The sequence below is a fragment of the Populus trichocarpa genome, chromosome 6 (genome assembly GCF_000002775.5).
Source record: "Populus trichocarpa isolate Nisqually-1 chromosome 6, P.trichocarpa_v4.1, whole genome shotgun sequence".
NCBI classification, from domain to species: domain Eukaryota; kingdom Viridiplantae; phylum Streptophyta; class Magnoliopsida; order Malpighiales; family Salicaceae; genus Populus; species Populus trichocarpa.
The window spans coordinates 18,688,401-18,711,651 of NC_037290.2; the positions used below are offsets into that span (position 1 = coordinate 18,688,401).

General features: G+C 33.8%; 4 protein-coding genes across 8 annotated transcripts; 2 read left to right on the top strand and 2 right to left on the bottom strand.

Moving 5' to 3' along the window:
* Window positions 1-483: 483 nt before the first annotated feature.
* On the bottom strand, window positions 484-1,326 carry LOC7485266 (uncharacterized). Of its 3 annotated transcripts, none has more exons than XM_024603556.2 (2): window positions 892-1,326; window positions 484-779 (listed from the first exon to the last, which is right to left on the bottom strand). In XM_024603556.2, exons 1-2 carry the CDS (start codon window positions 1,263-1,265, stop codon window positions 659-661), a joined length of 495 nt encoding a protein of 164 aa, XP_024459324.1. In that variant the 5' UTR covers window positions 1,266-1,326; the 3' UTR covers window positions 484-658. The 3 variants fall into 3 exon arrangements, with proteins under 3 accessions (XP_024459324.1, XP_006381874.2, XP_024459325.1); XM_006381812.3 differs by having other exon boundaries at window positions 484-785; window positions 892-1,323; XM_024603557.2 differs by having other exon boundaries at window positions 583-802.
* Window positions 1,327-3,192: 1,866 nt separating this feature from the next.
* LOC112327891 (nuclear pore complex protein NUP43) lies at window positions 3,193-6,904 on the top strand. 2 transcript variants are annotated; one of them, XM_024603069.2, is made up of 5 exons: window positions 3,193-3,924; window positions 4,880-4,961; window positions 5,576-5,810; window positions 6,018-6,091; window positions 6,168-6,904. In XM_024603069.2, exons 1-5 carry the CDS (start codon window positions 3,275-3,277, stop codon window positions 6,219-6,221), a joined length of 1,095 nt encoding a protein of 364 aa, XP_024458837.1. In that variant the 5' UTR covers window positions 3,193-3,274; the 3' UTR covers window positions 6,222-6,904. The 2 variants fall into 2 exon arrangements, with proteins under 2 accessions (XP_024458837.1, XP_024458838.1); XM_024603070.2 differs by having other exon boundaries at window positions 3,194-3,924; window positions 4,892-4,961.
* Window positions 6,905-16,137: 9,233 nt separating this feature from the next.
* Window positions 16,138-19,802, top strand: LOC7465975 (uncharacterized). The gene is made up of 6 exons (XM_024604105.2): window positions 16,138-16,555; window positions 16,843-17,124; window positions 17,219-17,392; window positions 17,498-17,604; window positions 18,036-18,370; window positions 18,910-19,802. The coding sequence occupies exons 1-6, from the start codon at window positions 16,394-16,396 to the stop codon at window positions 19,524-19,526; spliced, it is 1,677 nt and encodes a 558-aa protein (XP_024459873.2). The 5' UTR covers window positions 16,138-16,393; the 3' UTR covers window positions 19,527-19,802.
* A 328-nt stretch (window positions 19,803-20,130) lies between these two features.
* On the bottom strand, window positions 20,131-23,251 carry LOC7465974 (uncharacterized). Of its 2 annotated transcripts, none has more exons than XM_024604109.2 (4): window positions 22,890-23,251; window positions 22,032-22,413; window positions 21,061-21,777; window positions 20,131-20,794 (listed from the first exon to the last, which is right to left on the bottom strand). In XM_024604109.2, exons 2-4 carry the CDS (start codon window positions 22,396-22,398, stop codon window positions 20,583-20,585), a joined length of 1,296 nt encoding a protein of 431 aa, XP_024459877.2. In that variant the 5' UTR covers window positions 22,399-22,413; window positions 22,890-23,251; the 3' UTR covers window positions 20,131-20,582. The 2 variants fall into 2 exon arrangements, with proteins under 2 accessions (XP_024459877.2, XP_024459876.2); XM_024604108.2 differs by having other exon boundaries at window positions 22,002-22,413.

The following is a 23,251-nucleotide window of genomic DNA, read 5'->3' on the forward strand; positions in this document are numbered from 1 at the left end:
CTCTTATATTTTATAAAACAAAATCGTTGAATGAAGCATAAATGATTATCATTTGTTCTTAGCAATCATATTTAACATCTAAGATAAAATAAATAAAAACATATATATATATTACATTTATTTTATTAAATGTAAACAATATCTTTTTGTTTTTCAATTAAAAATAAATCATAATACTAAAAAAATTCTTAACACCAACAATTTTTCTTTATTTTATATTAGAAATTAACTTAGAATTTCTCCCGCAATGTAGGGTGTGTTTAGGAATGTGGTAGCAATTACGGTTCAAAATAATTTTTGTTTAGAAATGCATCAAAATAATATATGTTTTTTAATTTTTAAAAAATTATTTTTAACATTAGTATATTAAAATAATCTAAAATAATTTTAAATAAAAAAAATAAATTCTAAAAAAACACAATTTAAACCGCGTTACCAAACAAGATCGTTAAAGCGTGTATTATCTAATACAGTTCAAATGAATGAGCACGGAAACAGCAATTCGCATTCAAAATCCCATCACTGTTTTTTCTTCTTCTTGTTGTTTTCATACCTATCAAGCATAGCAGCTGTATGCACAAATTCTACAGCAATATAGAGCTGTGAAAGCATATACTGCCAACGATAGCTTCTTACAGTACAATTAAATTAATTAAGCCTATTCTTCCTTTGAGACTGAAAATATAAGAAAGACACACAGAGGAATAACCACAAAGGCCGCAACCTTTAGCAAGTCTTCACTCTCCTTTGAGATCACTCCAATCCTTGACCAATCTCCACTGTACCTAAATTTGAAATGGCACTACATCGGGGAGGTAGACATGGCTTCCCTAACTAATCAAACTTCTATAAATTAAGAAAAAACAAGCACAAAGAATGAAGAAAACTTACCCAGCATCAATGAATCCAAGTCCGAAAACAGCAGCAGCAGACTGTGACAGAATATTTTTAGGAACTCGCAGCGGAAAAACAGGCTGTTCCTGGGATCTTGAGTTCTCAGACGGTTCCTTCCTTTTAGCCAATGCGGTGGCAAAACACTTTCTGCCATTCTTCTTCAGTCTGAAAACAGGAGCAGCAGACTGAGACAGAATATTTTTAGGAACTGTCACTGGAAAAACAGGCTGTTCCTGGGATCTTGAGTTCTCAGACGGTTCCATCCTTTTAGCCAATGCGGTGGCAAAACATTTTCTGCCATTCTTCTTCAGGCGCACATGATGAGAAAGTTTGAGGTTGATCAAGAAAAAGCTCCTCTTTATGGCCACCATTTCCCTGGCTATCACATTTAACGAGTCTCAGATGTCTCTGCCTCTCATGTATTTATTACACGAGTTGACTATCTTATCCTAGTATCTGAACAATACAAGCCACAAAAAAACGTTCATATTTTTTATTAACTTAGTCCTCGTAATTTAATAATACTAATTCATTAGTCCTCATAAGTTCAAAATTATATTCTTATTTCCTACTATTTAAATCCTTTTTTCAATTGCAAATCCTTTTTTGAAAAAAATGAATTTATTTATTTCCGAAAATTTTATTAAAATAAAGCATCTTCAAAAAAAAAACATACTATTTACTATTAACTAATCAATTTGTTTTGATAAACTATACAAGATTGAGTTATAACTAGTTATTTGACCTGCGCTACGCTGCAGATTAGATATTCTCTTTTTCAATAAAAAAAAATTAAACACACAAGATTTGTTTACATTATTTTTACATAAAAAAATATATGTGTAAATCAAAAAACTTATGTACATATCTAATTAAATAAATCGAGAATTATTTGTGTCAATATATGAAAAAAAAAATTAATAATAACTAAATACATATTTGAAAAAGTTAGGGGGCGAAAGTATATTGAGATATTTGATCTCACAATACGGATCATTTACCTTATTGTATTCAATAACTCTGTTTATTAAAGTTAATTTTTTATTTAATCAAATAATAGTATAATTAGACACACACATAAAATTGATTGAATAAAACCAAAAAGAAACAATATCTCGTAAGATTGCACTTATTAAAAATATTATCTAAAAATAAATATTTTTTTTTAAATAAATTTCAATTATATAAAACATAAAAAAATCATAGCTGAATTAGAATTATCTCTTCAAAAATTAAATATATATATAAAATAATTTTAAAAACCACTATTTTAAAAAAAAGGCTAAATATAAAAAATAAGAATCACAAAGAAATGATATTAATTTAAATATAAATTAAAAATTATTTTTAAAAAAACACATATAAAAAAAGCTTGATTTTTTTAAAAGATAAAATTAAAAAAAAAAGGATTAAAAAGAGCCTGCTAACAGACCCTATTTTTTAAAATGAAATTGGAGCTAATAACATGTTGTCTGCCCCTGTTATATTTTGAAAAACAATTGTAGCATGAAGTTTGGTTTCCCTAAGATTTGAGCTACTGTAGCGGCAAAAAAAAAATAGATCTATTTTTATAATCTAAAAACTCATTTCAACTAATTTTTTACCCAAAACATCTAAAATAAAACTTAAACATCTTAACAAACTCATAAATAGCCTAAAAAACTAAAAAAAACTACACAAAAACCTAAAATCAACTCGAAATAAAAAAAATTTATGAGCTTACATCTAGTTTTTTAGGGAATTTCAAAGTAAAAAAAGCACCTAAGTGAAACTCTGTTCACTAAATGAAACATGTTGACACCAAAATCAGTCATTTTGATGGTCGAAATTGATGTCAACGTTGATTTTTTTTTTGTACTTCTAGAATCTAGCAATTTCTCTCTCCTCTCTCATACTACGAACTAAAAAAATAATTAAAATAAATTTTTATACCAAAATTAAATTGCAAAAATATTAAGGGACCTAATAGATATAATTTGTAAAATTTGAGGATTAAAGTGATTTTTTTGTAAGAACTTTAAAACCATCATTCATTTATGTCTTTTCTATTTTGATCTTCTGTATTTCAATTTTGTTTTTAGTAAACAAATTTAATTTAATTTTTTTTTTAATTTGGCTCGAAAGAAAGTAATTGTGCAAAAACTAAGTTTGAGGATTAAATTAAAAAAAAATGACAATATATGTGCACAGTGTTTAAGCCTTAAAATTTAGAGTTTTGTATAATAATGTATTATAATAATAATAATTATATATGTAAGAAATTTATATAATTAACTTAAAGAGTTGATTATATGACCTGAGAAGCGGAAAACCCCCCAACACCACATACACTTCACTCTGCACTGTATTTTTTTTTATTTGAAACACAAAAACCCTAAGAATGGCAAGAACAAACCTTACAGAACCCCCCAAAATCCACAGAATCCCACAACCCAAATTCATTGACGCAATTCGCTGGCTCCCTTCTCCTTCCCCTTTTCGAAAATCCTTCATTTCCTCCCTCTTTGATTCGGATTTCCACACTCCTTCCCTCGAAATCCACTCTCTAGACCCTTCTAAAACCCTAACCACCCCACTCTTGTCCTGGACCCCACCTTCCCGTATTTCCTCTCTCAAATCCACTCCTTCCCTCTTCGCTGCCTCCACTTTCCTGGGTTCTCTCCACATTTTCAAAACGCCAGAGGAAATGTCGGTTTTGGGGAATGACATGTCGGGTTTGGGTGGTGAAACGTCGGTTATGGAACCTGTAGTGTCGGTTGTTGGCAGGGAGTTTCATGTGGGGTCCATTGGGGGTGTGGATTTGATGGAAGGAGGGAGTGAGTGTGTTAGTGTTGGAGAAGATGGGAGGGTTAATTTGGTTGTTGAGAAGGGAGGTTTTAGGAGGGTTTTTGATGGGAATGGATTGGTTTCATATTCGGCAGTTAAATGGGCTTCCCCGTCTGAGTTTGTGACTGGTGGATGTGGGTTTGGACTTCAGTGGTGGGACCTTAGACAGCCTGGTGCTGCCGTTGCTCAGTTTAAGGGTAGCTGGTGAGTGCTTTCGCGACCTTTTTTTAATAGCACTTCTGAGATGGATTTGAATTTGGTTATCCTTTGACATAAAACTGTTGATATTCATAGTGTTTTTCTCTTGTTGCTTGTTTCAAATATAATCGTGGCCGATTAGTTGGATAATTACTCTTCGAATGTTATTGTAAGAAATGAAATAGGTTGTGATTATTTTTGTGTTCTAAACTTTCATCAGTTTTGTAGGATGCCTATACTGAAATTGGGAGAATTTTTTTTAGGATTAGGATTATGATTTTAAAGGTATGAAGAAAATGCCTTGTTATAGTCATGCTTATCTAGACTTGATGATATATATGACTTATAATGTTGGATGAGTACGACTGACTCTTACTTGAATAAATTGAAAGTTCAAAGAATAGAAGTCAAAAGAGAAGTTAATAGTAGTATGGTATTTCACTGATTGATGAAAATTTGATCTGAATAAAATCTTCTGAGTCGAGTAAAAGCTATCAAATTGCTGAGTGAACCTAGTAGACATTATGGCTTATTGCTTTGGTGCAGTCAATGCAAATGCACTGGACACTTGTATATATGTGTTCCTGCAAGCACTGTAAAAACACGATTGAAAACAAACTTTTGAGGGACTGCATGCGATGATTAGCTTCCAATTTGGCCAGGATTAAATTGCTTGTGGTTTATTAATGCAGTTTGGTAGCGTGTGAAACTTCTAGAATGGGCTTCATGTGTATTAAAAGTTCTATTTAGTTGTTTAAGCATCTATTGTAATTCAGAAGGGATTTTTTAGTTGCATGCAAATGGTTGGCATAAATGTACGCATAACTTTAGTTCTGTGTATTAGCAATACATCTACATTCAAATGGTTGGTTGACCTTGTTCTTTTTAGTTACAATTAAGCAACATAGCAAATTTCCCATATCGTTATGGCCGGCAAGAAGTGTACTGATTTGCTGTCAAGCTTATGCTGTAGGGATCGTGGCACAACTTCTGGGATCATTCACTCCATTGATATCCATCCATCCCGTAAGCACACATGTCTGGTGAGATAGCTGCTCAGCCCTTATTATCATCACTCTTGTTTTGCATGAAGAAACCTGTCAATGTTCCTTGTTAATAGATATGGATGTAGCTTGTTAGCTTAATTTATTTTCTTCCTTATTTTGCTTTTGAATGGTTGAATCTTACAATTTGGATACTTGTTTTTATTTTATTTTTTCTGTGTTGATAATGCTATTCAGTCGCACCCTCCCTTCCTGATCACTGTGGATTGGGATGCTCTTGCATTTCTGTGGCAGATTGGTCATGAACACTTACCTAGATTTTTTTATCATTTGATAAATATGTTTCTTTTAGACAGCTTATCTTTCCTAAAGCCAAAGTTAGATCCTGGATAATTTCTAGTTCATGTTACTAAGAGAGGAATTAGTGCTTAGTGAAACTCCAATCAGGCCTTGTAACCAAATTAAGGAATTCTTTATGTTATTGCATGAGAACAAGTATTAGCTCATGTTGTTTGTTTAGCCAATCATAACAAGTGAATATTTACTTGCTTGAAAACCATCTTGCGTTAATTTTTCTTGTTATGTGAGGAAATCACTTGTTGCTTTTTAGTTTTTAGTATTGTATGAAAACTGAATTGCCTTTCCTGTCATAGGCAGGAGGTTCATCAGGTACTGTATTTGCCTGGGATTTAAGAAGGCAACAAGAACCGATTATTCTTTCTTCAATTGGCTCTAGTGACACTATGACCCAACCATTATCTGAAAGCGAGGTTTGGGAAGTTCAATATGACTACTACACCAAGTCTTTGAATAGTAATATTTCATCATCGCGGATCTTACCTGCTATGATCTGCTCTGAAGATGGGATCCTTGCTGTCATTGAACAAGGTATGTAGTTCTCACTGTAACTTCTGTTTGTCACGTGCTCTGCTATTAGGCTATTACTGTCACTACTGGCAGACATGTGCTGCCTTGACTATTATGCACGAAACCCACGTCATTTGCTGACTGATTGGTGGTATGATATTGACATACCAGAAGATATTTTGGAGCTCAAACTGGCACTGATTTCAGTTGACATGTTATGCTGTGTAGGTGAGGAACCCACTGAGCTCTTGGCTGAACCCTGTGCCATCAACAGCTTTGACATTGATCGCCAAAACCCCTCGGTATGTAGGACCTGTGTCTGAGTGGTCCAAGTACTTGGAAATCTATCATGTTTTTGATCCATTTTCTGCTGTGCAGGATGTAATATGTAGTTTGGAGTGGGAATCCATTGTCATTTTGTCAAGGCCGTAAAATTGGACACGGAGAATTTAAGCTCAAGTTGAAATCTTGTTATATAACTTCTTCGATGAATTTTGTGCTCCAACCTGGAGTTAATGGAGGAGTGGTCCCTGCGGTGGGTGGGATGAGCGGAGCAAGTTTTTGTTGCTGTTTGTCAATAATGTTTACTCACCAGTTCGTTTGCAAACAATAATTATGTTTTGTAGTCTTCACAAATGGCATTCAAGAAAACACTTGGTGGAGCAATGTTTTATCACCACCGCTGCATCAGTGTTAATGGAATTGATGCATATGGTTGAAGTGTAAGGAGAGGGAAGTAGTTGGCCATTGGCAACACCAACCAGGAGCTCGAGTAACTGTACTTTTGGTTGCTAACCATTGTCCTTTGTCAAGTAGTACAATGATATCGTAGCCAATTCTACCGAATCCAACAGCAGTGTAGACTTTGTTTTATGACAGTTTTTCTGTCGTAGAACGTGGAGTGCCATTATTCTGTTGGTGAACTCGGAAATCTCTAATGGCTGGATTCAATAGAAAATGTTGGTCGTCTAGTATACAGTAACTTGCCGTATCCTAAATTCCCATTCCCATTATTCAAGCCTTTTTCTTGTCATAGCTTGAACTTCAACAGGTTAATGGACTCCATGTGATGGGCTCAATGTATATCTCTCAATTTAATGGTTTTTTGTTTATTATATTTGTGTGCTCTAACTATTTAGAAATGTATTTGCAAATCATATAAATTATCTTTTCCCAAGTAAATCTTGATCACCATTAATCCCTCCCATTTTGTTTTTGGCCTTTTTGTGGGAAAAAATAAAAATAAAAAAGTGAAAAAAATAGGGCATGCAAATGTGTATTTTTTTTTTGGAGTTTAGTATAGTAAAAAAAAAACAAGAAATAGTAGAGTCTGGCAAATTGCATACAACATTTGCAATCCGTGAATTGCATGTCTTATTCGTGAATCATCAAAAAAATGTGGTCGGGGTTATTTTTCTAACCTTAACTTTTTACCATAAAAAACAAACCCAACACTTCATAACTCAAAAACACAATTTACAATTCATCCGAACTAAAAAAGTAACAATTCTTAATTAAATACAATAAAAACTCAAATAACATTTGATTAAATTTAAACTAAATTCATAAATCTTATAAAATTAAAGCATGTAATCTAAATATATCTAAAAATCACCCCAGCTAGTAGACGTGCCTTGAGTGCTCATGGACAGGCCTACATCACCATAATTCGTCAAACTTGAAAACAAGCTTGTAGTGTCAATGTAGGGGTCAACACCAAAATTATCTCAACTCATAGACGAGCTTGGAACGCTTGTGGAAGAGTTTGAATCACTTGTGGACGGACTTGCCTCCCTAACTGTATGTTTCTATTCATGATAAACGATCTCGTCTACTGACAAGACTGTTTTGAGACACTCAGCCTCCTTCCTAATCTCTTGAAGTCCATCACAATACAAATTGAGCGTATTGTTGGTCAAAGCATGTCTCATCTTATCGACTCATTCACAGATAGTTCTTGCTGCTCTTCGAGCATCCCGTAATAAGTAATGCATCTAATAAATACATTAAAGAATAATTAACATTCATCATATATATGTAATAACATTAACAATATTTAATAAAAGTTATACAAAAAAAAATATTGCATATCAATCGATTCTGTCTCATATATTAGGGCTCGTAATGCATTGGAATATGTGGACGCCTGGAGAAACACGCCCATGTTAGTGTAATAAATCGGTGTATTATGGATAAATACTATCTCATATAACTCTCCTAAAGTGCTCATGAACGGGCTTACATCACCATAACTCGTCAAACTTGAGAATAGTCTGTAGTGCTAGTGTAGAGGTCAACACCAAAATTACCCCAGCTCATAGACGAGCTTGGAACGCTCAGTTTGGATCGCTCATGGATGAACTTGCTTCCCTAATTGCATGTCTTTTTTCATGATTTATTTATTTGCTGTAAAGAAAATAATAATGTATTTGTTTCTAAAATATGAGGTCTCCTTAAAAGATTTTGGTACATTGTTGCTAAAGATATGAATGTGAGCTTTGAGGAGGACACAGAAGAAATGGAGATGAAATTAGAAAAATTTGATGAGAACATGTATTGACTAATTAATTTCAAAAAGTCATACAAAGTTAGTGATACAGTCAATAATCTAATATATAAACAAGAAATCATAAGAGTTAAAGGAGAATAATTTTTATACAATACAATACAAGATGATAGTCATTTAAATTATGAATTTTGATTTTTTCACAGTTGGGATTTGTTTTTTTCCTTCGTGATGTTATCAATGCTCGAAAGCATAGTTTTTAAACCCGACCCGGGGAGTGACCCTGTCAAGAGATCGGGTTCCGGGTTGCATGGGTCAACCCCAGGCAGATCTGTGTAGTTAAAAATAAAAAATGAAAAAGAGAGGCAATAATGAAAGGGTGAAGTGGGACCGACAGGGCGTGGGAGAGGGATAAATATGACGTTGTTGGTTGTTTTGTGCAGAGAAAGGGCACTTAATCTCATCGCCATCTCCTCACAAAGTTTATCTTCCCTCTCTGGCTTCATCACAAGCAACTAGTTGTCTCTCTTTTTTGAACCATTTGTTTTGTGCAGGGATGAACACGATCTGTTGAAAGCCCAGAAGCACAGTCCTTGCTCCTTGACGCCTCCATGAACACGATCTGGTTTCTACATGCTTTAAAACATTAGCTAGAAAGAGAGAGAGAGATGTTAAAGACTTGATGGTGCTGGTACTACCTGTTGCCCCTCTCTCTCTCTTGAAATTGTGAGTTTGGTCCCTGTTGCTTTTCTCTCTCTTGAAACTGTGAGTTTGGTCCCATTTAAGTTACAGTCATCAGCTAGAAGGAACAAATGGGAACAATAGCACCACTGTTCTTACTTTCCTACGCCTATTGATGAGCAGTGAGTGGAGTTGCCACTTTCTTCAACAGTAATAGAAAGTCCAAAGTAATAAAGCGAGAACACAACAAGGATTCGAAGTTTTTCATTGATCACCAACGCCTACCCTGAAGATCTCCAAACTCAGATCGCGGATCCAACTCCAAAACACCGGGTCTCGTCCGGGTTTGCCTGGGTCGCCCGGGTCATGGGTCGACCCGCCGGGTCAACCGGGTTTTGCCGGGTTGTTGCCCCAGACGGGTTTTTAGTAAACCCGGACCGGTCCAGCCACCGGGTCGATCTGCCGGGCCGGTCCGAGTTTAAAAACTATACTTGAAAGCAGGAAAGGCTTAAAGCGGAGCAATGCAATGTCTATTTTAAGAAAAACGATTTGATACTTACGGGCAAAAAAGACACACCACGTCAGCGCGTAAAGGTAATTTTACATCTTTTTTTTTTTGAATTAATATAGGTGTTAGAGTCAGCTTGCACGTACCTCGACTAATCCCATGAACCCTGAAATTATCGGCTATGTAAGCCTTCACTGATCCTGAGATAATTTTACATCTTCTTTCATGGCGTCAATAATTTTTTTTTTTCATGAATTAATCATTTTTTTTCTTAACATAGAAGGGAGAAAAGATATCCAATATCTATCTTTGTTTTGGTCTGTAAAAGTAAACCATATTGATTTATTATTAGTGATTGATTGATTTTAATGCTTGAATGCATAATTAGGCCAGAAATCATGAATGAGAGAGATACTTTTAGTATAATGCTCTATTTCAGGCATTACAAGCATTATCAATTTAGTACATGATATTTGGTCATTACATAAACTGAATCATGTTAGTGTTCTGTCATTTCTTCCGTACTTTTATTTATTCATTTGCTGGATTTTGATGCAAAGTGGTGATTGCGTTGCATGTTAGTTGACACAAATTTAGCTTGCTTAGGGTTTTAATCCATAGTTTGCCATTTACATAATCTCTATCATTTTCACACTTGCACCATGGAACCAGAGGATTTCACTGCCCACTCATAAGCAACCTTGCGGCATCGCGCTCTATGCATTCATAGCAGTGCTTATTTTAGAAATCATACGCACTGTCATGTGTTGTTAGGTAGAAAGATTGATTTTGCTTCAGTCACGGTACTGGATTTAGCCATTGCACATTATATGCAGGTTCTCGACTTGATGGAAGAATTTGGTGTCAAACCATATGTGATGATATTTAGCACCATGATGAATGCCTGGAGGCAGCACAGCAGGATTCATGAGAAGTGCAGGGAAATCTTTGATGATATGTTGAAAGCTAGCATAGAACCTGATGCACATGCATACAACAATATTCTTGCTAAAGGTTAATTATGTGCGTGCACTCACCAGATAGAGTCGAAGAACTCTGGCCAAATATTGTGTGATTTTCACGACTATTAATTATCAGTGGCAGGTGCAGTTCTAGAAGAATGGACCATGCAATTAGAGTTTGTGACAAGATGTGTGAACATGGAATTTCTCCTGATTTAAAGACTTTTGAGACTCTGATATGGGGATTTGCTGAAGCCAAGCAGTCGTGGAAGGCAGAATAATTTCTCCAGATTATGACAGAATTTGAGGTTCAGCCTGTGAAATCGACCATGTTGCTTGGAGCTAAAGCATGTCGTGCTACTGGAATGACGCAAGAGCCAAGTAGAATTCTTAGTATGATAAACAGAAGAGAAACCTAAAGAAACTGTATGAAAAGCATATAGCATATGTCCCATATTTGAATATCTTACAGATACTAATTAAGTACAGTTACAAGTGACCATAAAGGATCTCCTGCAACTCTTGGAAAAAGCAAGATATATGATAACTTTTGTGTATGTTTGATGTGAAAAACAACTCTTTATACATGTTTGAAATGTTTCTACGATAATGATATCATTAAAATATTCATGCTTTAACTATTCCATTTAATTACATTTCAAAATGTTATTATTCGACCCAGAGAAGCATGATATATAGCTCAAAGAGCCCTGCTCGAGCCTAGGAATATATCCATGCCTGTCGTCAACCCATGTTAAGATAGTAAACTTATAACCAAGATAATTAGGGTCGAGACCTGGAATATCCCACCAAATTCGCAACCCAAATCATGAGATCAGTATAACCTGATAGAAGTAAAATAAAGAAAATTATATAGAGCCTGTTTTTTTTTAAAAAAAAAATATCAACTCGTATTAACTTTTCAAACTTATGATCTGAGTTATTAAACCCAAAGCATCCTATCTAGAAAAAAAAAAAAAAACTCAATTCTCAATCAATCAAATATTAAAAGATACAATTAAAAAAATATATACAAAAGGATTCAAAAAACAAAAGAGCAATTAAAAGAATGAGGATGAAAATTGAAAAGAAAAATCAATTTACCAAAAGGACCTAAAAAATAAAAAAAAATAAGAATTAAGATTGATATAAAAAAATTTTTATTGAAAAGTGAAATTGAAAAGAAAAATAACTTCAAAAAAAAAAAAGAATGATGTCTAAATTGGTAAAAGTAATATAGCATAAATTTGGATTGAATGATGAAATTGAAAACAAATAAAACTTTTACAAAAGAGCTAAGAAAAAAAATTAAAAATAAAAAAAATAAGAACCAAATTAAAAAAAATAATATTTGTCAAACTGGAATTGATATATAAAATTAAAACAAATATAACCTTTATAAAAGGGCCAAGAATAAAAATAAAAAAAAATAAAGAATGAAATTGAAATATTAACAACAAAAAAATCAAATTATAATTTTTGATAAAAAAATAAAAGAGAAAAAAAAATCCATCAACAACAAATCGCTCCATTTCCACCAACATTTGTTGCATCATGAGAAAAAGAATAGAGCATAACTTTTAACAATACGGCCGGAAAGTATTTTTTGTAAGGGTCTCCCATGTATTAGCTGCATGCACCATAAGTTTTTTTTAATCTAATTAATAATTAAACTGCTAAATATCAAAATACCTGTATGGTTGTGTAGTTTTATGAATTTTGATTTGAAAGGCAATTATTTTATTGCTTAAAAAAAATAGAAAAGATACATATACCTCTTATTAATTCTTTAATAATTAATGGGACATATAAAAAAAAATTAATACCCAAAACTAAGACTTTTATTGTTTTTAAAAAAGACAGATATTATTATTATTCTATTCAAGTGAACAGTAACAATAAATCTGTATATTTGTATGCATACATGTTCTCATATATGAAGATTTCTATATGGATCTTGTGAGAACACACATTACAGTTATAAAATGCTTATAACCAAATACTATGTTTCTTTTTTAGAATTAATTATGAACTGTTATGAATATGGTCTTATAAAATAACATTTATTTTAAAGAAATTCTATACTTACAATTGATTTTTATTTTTTAATATGATTAAACAACAAATGAAGTCTAACTAGTATATTGACCCGCGCTCCGCAATCGGTTGATAACAATTTTTATTTCAAATGTTAAAAAAATATGAAGCGTGATTTTAAGTGCTTTGGATCTGGCTGCGAAGCCAGATCCAATAGCCCTGGGTCTGGCTAGTTGGATTTGGCCTGGCTCCTTGAATCTGTCATCACATCAAAATAATTCAAAAACATCAAAAAATATTAATTTAAAGTAAAAAAAATAAAATAAAAATTCAAATTCAAATTTTTTAAAGCATTTTTAAAACACAAAAACAAATATGCTTTAATAAGAAAAATTCAACCAAACATAAAATAAAAAACAATTATCATCACTCAACTTTTGTACAATATAAAAAAAGTCACATCAATTTATTTTTTCTTTACAGTATGGAAAAAAAATCAATAAAAAAAAAGAAAAAAAATTTAAAGAGGAAAAAAAATAAAATTGGAAATATCTTAAAAGGAAAAAACTTAAAAGGAAAAGAAATTAATTGTCTGTCTATTGGGCACTGCTCTACTATACGCTAATTATGGTGTTACTGTACAAAATACTTTATTTAAAGATTGTGATGATGCAAATACATTCCGTGCTTTTAATCCAACTCAAGCATTTTTACATTTGAAAAAAATATTATTATTGACCTGCTACGGAGCGCGGGTCAATATGCTAACTATTATTTTAATACGTAATGGTTATTTTTTTAATATATATATATATATTGAGATAAAATATTTTTTATTTTTTAAAATTTATTTTTTATATCATCACATCAAAATAATACAAAAACATAAAAAAAAAATTAATTTGAATTAAAGAAAAAAATATAAAAAAATATAAATTTTTTTAAAGCATTTTTGAAAGGAAAACATGCTTTAATAAGAAAATTCAAACCAACTTTAAATGAAAATAAATTATCATCACCCAACTTTTATACAATATAAAAGTCCCGTCAATTTATTTTCTCTTTACCATATGAAAAAGATGTAAATAGGCAAAAAAAAATTGAAAATATCTGGCAGCCCAGTCGCCCCCAATAGCGTTGTGTCCGGCTACCCAACTAGACCCAAGATCGGTGGGTCTGGCTGAAAGTCGGACCCAATAGCCTCTAATCTGGCTGCGAGCCAGACCCAGTAGAACTTTTTGATTAATAAACAGAAAAGACAACGCTCCCCAGATGTTACAGTGTCATCCACAGTATGAACACTCTATGTCTACAGTGTAGTCCACAGTGAAATGAGTCTATGTCCACAATATTATTTTTTAAAAATATATTGAGATAATATTTTTTATTTTTAAAATTTTATTTTTTATATCATCACATCAAAATAATACAAAAACATCAAAAAAAAATATTAATTTAAAGTAAAGAAAAAAATATAAAAAAATTCAATTTTTTTAAAGCATTTTTGAAACATAAAAAAAAAAACATGCTTTAATAAGAAAATTCAACCCAACCTGAAATGAAAAAAAAAATTATCATCACCCAACTTTTGTACAATATAAAAAAAATCACATCAATTTATTTCCTCTTTACAGTATGAAAAATATTCAATAAGAGAATTTTTTTTAAAGAGGAAACAAAATAAAATTGGAAATATCTTAAAAGGAAAAAATTTAAGGGAAATAAATTAGTTGCTGGTGTATTGGACGTCGCTCTGCTATGCGCTATTCATGGTGCTACTGTAGAAAATACTTTATTTGAAGATGGTGATGATGCAAATACATTCTGTGTTTTTAACCAATTTCAAGCATTTTTATATTTGAAAAAAAATTGTTATTGACTCGCTACGGAGCGCAGACCAATATACTAGTTCTTATATTGTTACGTAATGGTTATTTTTTAAAATATATATTGATATAATATGTTTTTATTTTTAACATTGATTTTTTATATCATCACATCGAAATAATACGCAACCATAAAAAATATTAATTTGAATTAAAAAAAAATAAAAAAATTTCAAATTTTTTTTAAAACATTTTTGAAAGGCAAAAACAAATATGTTTTAATAAGAAAATTAAAACCACCCTCAAATGAAAAAAAAAATGATCTTAACCCAAACTTTTATATAATATAAAAATAATCACATCAATTTATTTTTTTTACCGTTTAAAAAAATTAAATAAAAAAATTCGTAAAAGGTAGAAAAAAAATAAAATTAAAAATATCTGGCAGCCCAGCCAAACCCAATAGCATTGGGTCTGACTATCAAACCGGATCTAATATATTTAATAATATTAAATGAATCTATGTCTACGATACCTGAAAAATATTTTTACTAACCCTTTAAATATAATATAATAAATATATTTAATGATACTCAATGGGTGTTTTAAGAGCATTCATTAGATTTGTTTTCATAAATTAAATATTTGGCTGACAAATAAAGAGAAAATATATATAAAAGATAAGATAGCAGGAAAAAAATAATTCAAAAAGTAATATCCAATCTTGGTTGTCAATTCTTCCATATGAAATTTCCGACACATGGGAGTTACAATAAACACATGTTAATTGTGTTTGTTTACGCGACAGCGATTAGATTTAAAAAAAAAAATATTGTTTGATTAAAATGGAAAGCAGTGTTTTTAGGTCATGGAACTCATCAAAAATCGCACAAAAACATAGGTCGGGAGAAGCAAGTTATACCTGCTTTGCCGGAACTGTTCACTTTTGTTAAGTGAACAGTGCAGACTGAATTAATTCACTCTGCATTTGTTTGTTAACATGTTGACAGTGCAGTGATTTTTACTTGCACTGTTCATGTGAACAATGCAGTTAATTTATTTACTTACTGTTCACGTGAACATTAAAAAATCTAATTTTTTTTAAAATGTGTTTTATTAAAAAAAATTAGTGTTTAACATTATTCAATGACACTGCATAAATTAGAAAAAGATCGCATGAAGGCGTAGCCTTTGCAGAATTTGATCGTAATTTCAATTTTGTTCATAATGATATTTTAACTGATTTTGTTGTACGCTCAAAAAACCATAAAAACTATAGTCCTTATCGGATGAATTTCGTACGTGATGAAATTATAGATAGTTTAATGAAACAATAATTTTTTTTATATAAAGTATTATTTATTTCATGATATATAATAGCAGTAGTTAAATCCACAATATTTAAATTAACAATCATCAATATTAATATATATCACCAAACACATTAAATTACTTTTTGTTTAACCTCAATTTCAACCATAATTTTAATCAAACATATATAAATATCAACCTAACCTCAGTTAAAAGTGTTTTTTATAAAATATTTTTTTTTAAATTACAATTATAAAATCTACCACAATACTAAACACACATGGATGCCCTGTCACCATTACTCTTTCCCACGTGTAAGCTCCATAAACATATTCTTCTCAAGCAACTCCCAGATCAATTGACACGTGTTTTCTCAACCCAAAACCGTCATCATTTTAAGGAATCAACGGACCCCACACTTTATCCACTAACTCTTACGTGTCGGCTATCACGTGCATATTAAATCCTCGCTAAAATCCCAAACAGCCCTCGGGCCTAGCATGACCATCGCTGATCACACCCCTCTAACGGAAGCCAGTTCTCGTAATTTCACCATCCAAGTACCTGCCACACGGATTCTCTCACATGCTGGCCGTCAAAAACACCGTTAAAAACTCTCTCTCTTCTCTTCTCTTCGCTCATGATCATTTCTTCGATATTTCCTGCGTCTAATCATAAAAAAAGGAAAAGGAAGAGAGGAAGAAGAAAATAAATGAAGAAAATAAATCATTTTTATCTTTAATTTATAGATTTTCAGGGAAGATTTGCTGTTGATGAATTCAGGGAAACTGAAGGGACAACGTGGAACGACGTCGAGTTCGTCGTCTTCGCTGGATAAAAGGGGAGCAGTGAAGCTAGAGATCGTTGAGGATCCATTAGAGGAAGAATATGGACCTCTTCATAAGCGTTCCAAGGCTTCACAAACTATTCAACAGGTAATCTTCAAAAAAAATTGAACATATTATTGTTTTTTCTTTTTGGTTCCTGAGAAAATCAAGAAAACATGGGAAATAGTTTCTTCACTTAATTTTATTGTATCGGTCAAGGTAGAAAGATTGGGACTTCGGGATTTTTAGTTCATAGGTTTTTAAGATTTGGGAAATTATGGGGTTTCTTTGTTTGATTTTGGTTTTAATTATGGTGTTAGTGTTGATTTTGCATGTTTTTATTGTTATAGGGATTGTGATTTTTTTGTAATTGGGTTTGTTGGTAATTTGATCAGTGGGGTGCGGGTGCTAATGCAATTCCTATTACCGCCGGGCAATATAATCCGTTAGATGAGCCTAGTCCGCTTGGACTGCAGTTGAGGAAGAGCCCATCATTGTTGGATTTGATTCAAATGAGGCTCACTCAAGGGAATGCTTCTGTACTCGGAACACAAGAGACCGAAAATTTGAACTTGGGTTTTAAGAAGGAGAGTAAGACTGCAGCTGCTTCCAGCTCCATCGACAAGCTTAAGGCTTCAAATTTTCCTGCCTCCATTCTAAGGATTGGGAGCTGGGAGGTAACGAATGATTTTGTGTCTTCGGTATGTATTATTGTTGTGGTGGTGATTTTAGTACATGGGTTGCTGAGGGTTTGTGTTTTTTTTTTGGCAGTATAAGTCGAGATATGAAGGTGATTTGGTGGCGAAGTGTTACTTTGCGAAGCATAAGCTGGTTTGGGAAGTTCTTGAAGGTGGTCTTAAGAGCAAGATTGAAATCCAGTGGTCTGATATCATGGCTCTGAAGGCAAACTGTCCCGACAATGGACCTGGGACATTGAATGTTGTGGTAATGTATTGACTTTTACTGCCTTTTTTTGAAGCTAACAGTGGGTGTTTGTATGACTATGGCTGTGCTAATTTGGTCTCTCTTTTTTTTTGTTGTATGATGCAGCTAGCCAGGCAGCCCCTTTTCTTCAGGGAGACTAATCCACAGCCCCGAAAACATACCTTGTGGCAGGCAACGGCAGATTTTACTGATGGACAGGCTAGCATACACAAGTAAGATATTTGTACCATATTGCTTTATTTTTCACTCTTCTGCGTGTATTTAATATTTTGATTTCCACTCTTCAACTGGTAGGTTTTTTCTGCATGAATTTGTTGTGGATTTTATTTTTCCAATTTTATGAGTTTTGTTTTATGTATTTTGAAAATGGCAATCTTCTGGATTGCACTTTTAGAAAGTCACACTGTGTACATTGATTTGGCAGAAAATTGTTCTCTGTTTGTTCACATCATATTTCATGCCTACTCAAACCGCAAAACTGTAGTTAACAAGTCATATATTGTGCAAAAACTTTCTGAATACATCTATTGTAAATAATATAATCATGAAGGACACTTATTTTGAGATTTTTCTTGCTAAGATGCCACCATTTGTTTAGCCACGAGGGAATGATACTCAAATTTTTGTTAATATGGTTTTGCAGGCAACATTTTCTGCAATGTCCACAAGGGCTGTTAAATAAACATTTTGAAAAGCTCATCCAGTGCGACATGCGTTTGAACTTCTTAAGTCGACAGCCAGAGATAAATCTGAATTCACCATATTTTGAACAGAGACCGCCTGTTTTTGAGGATCTGGATGATTCTAAATGTCAAGATTTTAATCAAGTGGAGTCTGCTAAGGTATCTGTTGTTTCTGGCTTCCATCATCTAGCATCACCATCTGCAGCTCAATCATCTTCCTTAGAGATTGATAAAGAGGATCCTTCTGCTTCGACATCAGACCATATGTCCCGAGAAGCTCCTTCTCCCAGCTCAGGTATCATGATGTCTTGAATTTGCTTCCAACATGTTTTAAAAATGATGTCATTTATGGTAGTTTTCATACAAGTGATTTATAAACTGTCTGGCCATATCCCAGTTGTAGTGCTGCAATGGCCCATAACCCAGTGCTAGTGTTGCCAAGGTAGCATTCTGCAATGAACTTGCACATAAGATTCAGAGGTTTGGAGTTTTTTCATGATCTGCTCTTAGGAGTCAAAAACCTCAGTGTTTGATGTCACAGGATTCAGAGGTTGGAGTTTTTGCATGATCTCTTGAGAGTCAAAAACCTCGGTGCTTGATGTTTTGTCTCTAGTTATTATTGACATGTCCAGCACATCACTTCCAATCCCTATGTTTATTGTTGTTACTATCAATGTTTTTCTTCCTATTGCAGCTAGGATTCTAGCATTTTTTTCCCTGTGGTTTGAGTGTTGCTCAAAGTGTGAATGGTTTGGGATCTGTTTCTATAGCTTATGAGTGGGTGCATATCTACATCCTAATCTAAATTATCACTGATTGATCTTCTTGTACTAGTGATGGACACTCGTGCAATTGAAGGGAGTGGAATTTGTGAAGCTGTTGATTCCAGAGCACCAAGGAACTGGGATCAGATTAAAGTGCCAGGCTTGCGCCATTCCATGTCGATGACTGATCTTATGAACCACATTGGGAACTGTATTTCAGAACAGATGACCTCAGGAAATCAACTCTTTTCTGCTAATGAATCAGAATGTCGGGACATATTAGAGGACATAGCTCAGTGCCTTCTTAGCGACACCCAACAGACAACCTCCTCTGATGAGAAAAGGATCATGGCAAGGGTCAATTCTCTCTGTTGCCTTTTGCAGAAGGACCCTGCTTCCACACAGAACTTGGAGGTTAATGGGGAAAGTTTCTTTGAGGAGTCTAACAAAGGGAAGGGGCTTCAGCTAAACTGCACCAATGAGTCGCTGCATGAGAATAAATTTAGAGGTGATATCAGAGGGTCTGAAGGTAGCAGTATCAAGGATGTTTCTGGCAGCAAGCAGGTACTAGGAATGTCGAGGAAAGACTCATTTGGGGACCTGCTACTCCATCTCCCTCAAATTGCGTCTCTTCCAAAGCTCTTATTCAACATTTCTGAAGAAGATGGTGACAATCAAGATATATAGATAATTATGTTTTGTTTAATAATCGGAGCTAGATAGTCAATCTCTGTCTCTCTCAACTTGTGAACGTAGATTTGTTGGTTGTTTAATATTATCTTAAGGGTCCAAGCAGATGCTTCCACCATTAGTTTGAACCTTGGGAAAGCACTGGGATTCCGAAATTTGGTTTGATGAAGGATCCCGATGAATGCCCCATGTACAAATCTTTTAAGCTGTTGTAGCCTCACTGTTCATCATTCATTTCCCATAAATTACATTATGATTTTTATTTCTATGCAATGAGGTTCATCATTTTCCCTCTCTTTCTTCCGTAATTGCAAATTTTAGCGTTAAGAGTAAGGGTAAGCTGGGTACAAAATTCGATATGGTAAGGGGTAACTTATGGTTTAGGGTTTTGCTGTATGGCCGTGAAACTGAAACCCTAGGCTAATGGGTTTGGCAAATAAAACTTGATAATTCTGTAAATGGTAATTACTTCGATCGGGTATAACGCTGTTGGGTCTGGTGTTTTGTTGTGATATTTCCCGACAACTGAAACAAGGTTCAAGCCAAACAACAAATTGCATTCTCTCAGCCTGCAACTTGTGCTCTCCCACACTCCGATACCCAACATAACATCATTTTACTATTTTTATTTTGAATAGAGAAGAATTCTACTGAAGAAAACGAATGTTATACAGGGAACAGGGGATGTTAAGAGACAAGAAAAAATCATATTTGTTCACGGCCGAGCTTTCTAATTCTATTGTGTGTTCGCTATGTAACAAAGCGTGTTGCGGAACACAATGAATCCAAGAGAATTGTAAATGATATTCTTTGAAGAGTTCTTCAAACAAATATACCAATCACTGCTATGTGCACCTCTAAGGAGCCTGTTATTGTACGCCTGCATACATTTTCAGTTGCATAAAGCCTCACCAACGTATGGACAGCTGCATGTACTTCCCTACTCCAACCACTTTCTAATTGTTTTCCACATTTTGCCTTCATTTCCTTCCAACGGTGGTTTAATGATATATACACTAGAAAGGTTTTTTAAAGAACAGATGAGGAGGAGGCTCATTGTAAGCTGTCACATACAAAGCATGAAGGATCTCTCATCTGATCTTCAGGTATTGCTTGCTGCAAGCACATGGCATGGAATGCATGACCACATGGAAGAACAGCAACATCTGGAAATTTATCAGACTCCAACTCTTCATCAGTTGGTAATGGCGAATGAGCTAGATCATTCTCGCATAAAAAACAATTATGTCCAAGTTTAACAAAATCTGCAATATGAAGACGATATCCTTTAATTAGATGCTTGTTCCAAGTAATTGGATGACCAGATATATTGGAAGAAAAACTCAAGAAGTTATAAAACAAAAATAAGCAAAATCTTCTATTTGGAAAATGCTCTGCATTGAAAGCTCAAAGAAGAAGAATCTTCAATTCAGGACAAGGTCACAAGTGTGGAAACAACTATAGCAGATTTTAGCAGAGAATATTTCCAAAACAAGAAGCGAAGAAATTAAAAGAGATCTTTCGGACATACCATCCCACTTTATATAATGTTCAGGAGAGAAGCTTCTTGTTTTGGCGTGGGATGAACTCGTTTTTTTAGACAATGTAGAAGATGTCTTTTTCTTCACCTGGAAAACCTTTGAAGATGTTTTACCTGAATCCTGTGAAGATGCTATCTTTCCCTTTACCTGCCATACTCGCTTGGGAATTGCAGGTAATTGGTTTCCGCTCTTCTTAACAGCTTCTGCAGAACATTTTCTCTTCTGAACAGGCTGATCCCTGTGAGCTCGATCAGACAAGCTTATTTTAGTGGGAAAATTAGATGGACCTTCTGAAGGTTCTTTCTTTTCCTTTTCCTGCTCGGGAGTTGGAGTTATTTTTTTCCCACTCTTTTTAACAGCTTGTATTTGGTTTCTACTCTTCTTAACAGCTCCTGCAGAACATTTTCCCTTCTGAGTGGGCTGACTCCTATGAACTTGATCGGATGAACTCATGTTCGGAGACAAATTAGATGGTTCTTTTGAAGTTTCTTTCTTTTCCTTTACTTTCCAAGCGCTTGAAGATGGTTTAGATGAATACTTTAGAGGTACTATCTTAGCCTTCACCCCCAAATCCTGTGCTGAAGTTGGAGGTAATTTATCTCCACTTTTCTTGACAGGTCGCATTGGATGCCCATTATCATTAGCAGCTTTTGCAGAGTGCCTGCTGTTCTGAGTTAGCTGATGAGGTTGAGCAAGACCTGATTTACCTGCATAATCCGCAATCAAGAATGCTCATTTAGAAATGAAAATTCCGTAAATAGATTTTTTCAATACTAGAAAGCTTCAACCTCCTATATTCACAAGAAATGTCAAGGACATGGTAGCACAAGAAAGATTCAGCCAAAAGAATTATCATTTTCTAATCAGTTAAAGTTAGAATCTTTACGAATAAGAGGTAACCAGTACTGATGACTAGCTATGCAAAGATTACCATACACTTCAGGGTCGAACTGTACAATACCCGACCGAACTTTTAGGCCGTTGCTTCTTTTAGCCTCAGCAGCAACATAATCGGAGGTTGATACAGTTTGGGAGGTCCCAGCTGCCTTGATATTTTCATTCTGTAGTCCATGTTCATCTGGGGTTCTTGCTTCAGTTGCATTTTCTGAACTTATCCTATACAATTTTCCCTGATTTTCAACTGGAAAAGTAGAGTCTCTTCGACGAGAAAGTTTCGATGCAGTTCCACGGATTTCAGAACATTTTCGTGAATCCCTATTTACATATCTAGCTTTTGTACCACCATTTACTCCTAACAATAACCCAGTTGGCTCACAATCACAATTCAAGTTGGCTGTACAGGTCCTGACATCATGAGTAATGTCCATTGCAGAAAAAGAATCCTGTGTTGACATTCATATATTCAACATTAATCACTCAAACACTCTGCTTTCCAAAACTAAAACATAAAATGGCATGCTATGAATTGTAAAAATAACAGCAATGAAATATCATTCCCTAACAAGATTCAAAATCTGATTATATCATGTTACAAAGGCTATAAACAAACAGGTAGGTAACAATGTTGTCTGATTGGCTATTTCCAATCACATAATGAAGTAATAGGTTATCAATATCCGTATCATCTATAACAGATTTTTCTTGGAATTCTGCACAAATTTGAAGTCTTAAGACACTAAAGACTACCTAGAAATTCTGCAGAACAGTAATATTATCCTAAGATATTGCACCACAACATCTCTTCTGATTCTTGAAAAAAGAAACCCAATTTCTTTAAATTAAAATTCTTGAAAATCCGAAAAGACCCGTTAAAAATACAAGAAAACAGAAGGGTTTCACAAAGAAGAAAGAAAAATACCTGTTACAAAAATCCTGAGGACTAGCTAATTTTGATGATGGAAAGAATTTTGCCAAGTAAATTTCTTGAAACAGAAAATTAAAGGGTTCTCTTTTCTATTATCGAAAGAAATTTACAGAGCAAGATGAAGAAGAATTAAGGCATGGAGCAGGCAGGCAGGCCACTTTAATTTCTTGTAATTTATTAGGTTTGTGATTTTGTGTTCTTTGTACAGACCTCAATACGGAGAAGAGACTAGCGGGCATGCGAGGAGGGTTCGGCAACATATATAGAGTTTGGCGTTGGGGTCCACAATTTAGCCGTCTCTTACGTGGACAGCTCTCATTGGATTAGGTCTACGGTGTTCTTGTAATTGGATTGGA

What these genes read in the sequence shown, in the direction of transcription:
- LOC112327891 (XM_024603069.2), top strand. Translation starts at nt 3,275, where the DNA reads ATGGCAAGAACAAACCTTACAGAACCCCCCAAAATCCACAGAATCCCA. An exon ending in CCCGTAAGCACACATGTCTG is followed by an intron (nt 4,962 to 5,575) that starts GTGAGATAGCTG and finishes TTCCTGTCATAG; the next exon opens with GCAGGAGGTTCATCAGGTAC. An exon ending in TTGATCGCCAAAACCCCTCG is followed by an intron (nt 6,092 to 6,167) that starts GTATGTAGGACC and finishes TCTGCTGTGCAG; the next exon opens with GATGTAATATGTAGTTTGGA.
- LOC7485266 (XM_006381812.3), bottom strand. Translation starts at nt 1,265, where the DNA reads ATGGTGGCCATAAAGAGGAGCTTTTTCTTGATCAACCTCAAACTTTCT. An exon ending in CTTGGATTCATTGATGCTGG is followed by an intron (nt 786 to 891) that starts GTAAGTTTTCTT and finishes TTTCAAATTTAG; the next exon opens with GTACAGTGGAGATTGGTCAA.
- LOC7465975 (XM_024604105.2), top strand. Translation starts at nt 16,394, where the DNA reads ATGAATTCAGGGAAACTGAAGGGACAACGTGGAACGACGTCGAGTTCG. An exon ending in GGACAGGCTAGCATACACAA is followed by an intron (nt 17,605 to 18,035) that starts GTAAGATATTTG and finishes ATGGTTTTGCAG; the next exon opens with GCAACATTTTCTGCAATGTC. An exon ending in AGCTCCTTCTCCCAGCTCAG is followed by an intron (nt 18,371 to 18,909) that starts GTATCATGATGT and finishes TTCTTGTACTAG; the next exon opens with TGATGGACACTCGTGCAATT.
- LOC7465974 (XM_024604108.2), bottom strand. Translation starts at nt 22,398, where the DNA reads ATGGACATTACTCATGATGTCAGGACCTGTACAGCCAACTTGAATTGT. An exon ending in GTTCGACCCTGAAGTGTATG is followed by an intron (nt 21,778 to 22,001) that starts GTAATCTTTGCA and finishes CGGATTATGCAG; the next exon opens with GTAAATCAGGTCTTGCTCAA. An exon ending in ACATTATATAAAGTGGGATG is followed by an intron (nt 20,795 to 21,060) that starts GTATGTCCGAAA and finishes TTCATATTGCAG; the next exon opens with ATTTTGTTAAACTTGGACAT.